The sequence below is a fragment of the Myotis brandtii genome, unplaced genomic scaffold, assembly GCF_000412655.1.
Source record: "Myotis brandtii unplaced genomic scaffold, ASM41265v1 scaffold187, whole genome shotgun sequence".
NCBI classification, from domain to species: domain Eukaryota; kingdom Metazoa; phylum Chordata; class Mammalia; order Chiroptera; family Vespertilionidae; genus Myotis; species Myotis brandtii.
In genome coordinates, this window is record NW_005356944.1 from 2,053,298 (window position 1) to 2,056,475 (window position 3,178).

General features: G+C 62.8%; 1 protein-coding gene across 1 annotated transcript; it reads right to left on the bottom strand.

Annotated features, from left to right (window-relative positions):
- Positions 1 to 209: 209 nt before the first annotated feature.
- On the bottom strand, positions 210 to 3,174 carry LOC102241531 (ras and Rab interactor 1-like; the record flags this gene model as incomplete). Its single annotated transcript, XM_014538220.1, is given in 7 exon segments — positions 210 to 550; positions 552 to 588; positions 591 to 918; positions 1,722 to 1,873; positions 2,010 to 2,141; positions 2,432 to 2,737; positions 2,988 to 3,174. Coding segments are annotated over 7 exon segments (1,239 nt in total), but the record flags the coding sequence as incomplete, so codon positions are not given.
- Positions 3,175 to 3,178: the final 4 nt, after the last annotated feature.

Below are 3,178 nucleotides of genomic sequence, written 5' to 3' on the forward strand. Positions count from 1 at the left end.
ACAGGATGGCACTGCACCCCCACTTGACGGGTGAGGGCACTGCGGTTTGGAGGTACAGGTCTCCAGGTGGCCTGGAGCAGGACCGGCCCGAGCGCCTGGCTGCCTCCTTGAATCATCCAGACACGGGGGTAGGTGGAGCCGTTCAACGGCCTTGAAGCCTCCAAGGGGCTGCCGGCCTCCTGCTGGGCAGAAGCGTAAGAGGCAGAGGCCCTTGGTCTGGGGTCCCCCATGCCCCTCAACTTTACTCCAATGCCGCAGATGTAGCCAGTCCAGGCACTCCCCCAGCAGGTATGGTCAGAGATGATTATCAGAGGCGTGGCAGGCTGTCCTGTTCCCAGAGGCTGAGGGAGGCTGCAGCTCCTGCGAGGGCTCAGGGGAAGCATGAGGGCTCTGAAAGGCCTTCCCAGCAGGCTCAGAGTTTTCGGCCCCAAATGCCCCTCGGGCCACTCCCAGCTACTCCTCTGCTGCCTGGCCCCCCTCAGCCTCCAGCGCACTTGGCTGAGCAGGGCCTCCCCTGGCCTGGTTCTCCTCCTGCTTAGCAGTTGCCACAGGGACTGGCTTTGACCTCAGTATCCCCATCTCCCTGCCCCCTTTCTCCTCCCTGCCTCCTGCGTCTGGCTCCCCGCTGCCCTCCTCTGTGGCACCCCCAAGTGAGGCCCCCAGTGTCTCGGGCCGCTCTGCCTGGCGGCGGTAGACGAGGTAGCCAGTTGTGGGCAGCCTGTGAGCCAGGGCTCCGGGGGGCAGGCGGTGATAGTCCTGCTCCTTGTACAGGAAGAGGCCGAAAGCGTCAGGCTGGGTCACTCGGAACTTGGTGGCACAGAGCTGGTTCAGGGTGGCAATCGAGGCCCCTGGGGGCACGGCCAGGGTCTTGGAGGTACAGCCACTGCTGGGGTCCTGGTAGGCTACTCGGAGGAGATGCTGTGCAGGAGGAGAAACAAACACAGAAACTCAACCTTGCTTGGTACGCATCTGGCTGCAAAGCTTGAGGTCTCTGTAGAACCAACGGGAAAAAGCTTTTTGGACAAGGTGAGGTCCTGGGGGCCCTGAGGAAGGGGGAGATAGGCTTAGGCTGGTGGGTTTTACTGCAGGCTGCAGGGATGGCCTGACCATCATGCTCAGATGGAGCTAACTCTGTGTCCTGAGCATGTGTCCTGGTTTTAACTCATTTAATCCTCCTATCAGTCCCAGGAGGTAGGTATTGTTATCCCATTTTATAGATGAGAAAATTGAGGCTCAAATTAGTTACCTAACTTGCTCAAGCTCCCACAACCAGAAAGTAGCAGAGCCCAGATTTGAGCCCAGGATCTGCCTACAGTCTGGACTCTTCACCAAGTCTGAGAAGGGCGGTGAGGGTGGTGAAGGGCAGGGATGGTGTCTGGTGAGGGGAGCTTGGGCTGGAAGCTTGAAGTCCAGGGGTGGGCAGAGCCCCAGTTGGGGCTGGAAGCCAGGATTTGAGGCTCCAGCCTGCCACCTGTGTCCCATTCCCTTTCCATGTCACGTCTCAGTTTCCTCATCTGTGAAATGGGGTAGTGATGGCCCTATTTCTGTGAAGATTCAGGGCTGAGCGCCTAGAGCACTGGGCACAGTGGAACATACTCTCTCCAGAAAGGCTGTCTTGACGTTGTTCTGCGTGGGGTGCTGTTTCTATTGCAGGGGGCGCAGGACCAGCCTTTCCCTACTGGGACTCACAGTTTGGGCGGATGGTAAGGGGGCCCTGTTACCTGGAAGCTGTGGGTGGCGGGCAGGCGGCGCTGCTCCCAGAGGCTGAGGGAGCGCTGCAGCTCCTGTGAGGGGCTCAGGGGCAGCGTGTGGGCCTGGCCAAGGCCGCTCAGCAGGGCCAGGCTGGCGGAGAGGCTGGTCAGGTAGTAGCCGCCTGGGACACGGGGAGAATGGAGGATGGGGTTGGGTGACATGTTCCCTCTCCCTTCCCTGCTTGCTCGGGCCGTGCAGGCGCTGAGGTGCTCCAGCCCCACCCCGACAGGAAGTGGCCTGTGTGTGAGGTCCCTCACCCTCGCCGGTGAGCAGTGTGGGCTCCAGCAGCTCTGACATGTACTCGGCCTCCAGCAGCAGCTCAGGAAGGTCGCAATGGGCCAGGACCAGGCTCAGCAGCGGGAGGAACTCGTCGGCCCCCGCGCCCTCTCCTGTGGGTGGCAGAGAGGGAAGCTTCAGGCTCCTCTGAGGCCCCGCGGTCAGAGTCCCCTCCTTGTCTTAGACAGTGACCCTCCCCTCCGCCTGCCAGGCCTTGAGCAATGTGGTCTCTATGGCAACCACGAGCAGGGGCTGGGAGAGGATGCTCCACAATCTGGGCCTCAGTTAGACCACCTGTGAGATGGGAGGGTTGGACCCATCTTCCCCCAGCTGTGCCTTTCCTGGAATGTGCCTGGAGGGGCCTGCCTCTGACAGCAAGGAGCCAGTGGGGGAGGGGGTGTACCCAGGTGGGTCCTCAGGACCGTGTAGAGCAGCTTGCAGGCCTGCAGGAGCCGCTTGACCTGGGCGTTGGGTGAGTAGGTGCGGAGTAACTGCAGCAGCTTCTGGCGCACCTGCTCCGTCTCCACCGGGGAGGGCAGGCTCAGGCGGGACCCGAAGGCTGCAGGGCCCTGGGCCCGGGCCAGGCGGAAGCCTTCAGCCAGGTGGCCCAGGGAGCCATCGGCGGAAAGCCTGCGCCGCAGTCGGGCCACCAGGATGGGCCGGAGAGGCTTGAGCACCGAGCGATGCAGGGACTTCTCCAGGATGCGTTCTGTGGAGCAGAGGCAGGCCAGGGGTCAGGGGAGCCAGGGCAGGGTGGGGGCAGAGTCCAGCGAGACAGGGATGAAGAGGAGGAGGGATCTTGTGAGACAGGAGAGTGGGGGGAGGAGAGAAGTGGGGAATGAAATGCACGTGAAGGGGTGAGCCAGGCGGCACTGCGGAGGGGAGAGAGTGGCATGGGTAAGAGCTGAGATTATGGAGAGAAGGGGCTGAGCCAGCGAAAGCCGGGGCTGGAGTCTCACCCAGTCTATTAGGCGGCAGCAGCTTCTCAGGGCCCAGCTCGGCGCTCAGCATGGCCTGGGCCCTGCTCAGCGCCTCACGGATGCCCTGCAGCTCCTGGGGCTCCGGGCCGGCCCGCACCTGGGTCAGTAGGTCCTGGACCAGCTGGCCCACAGCTGTGTGGCGGTCCTGCATCAGCGCCGAGGCCGCCCGG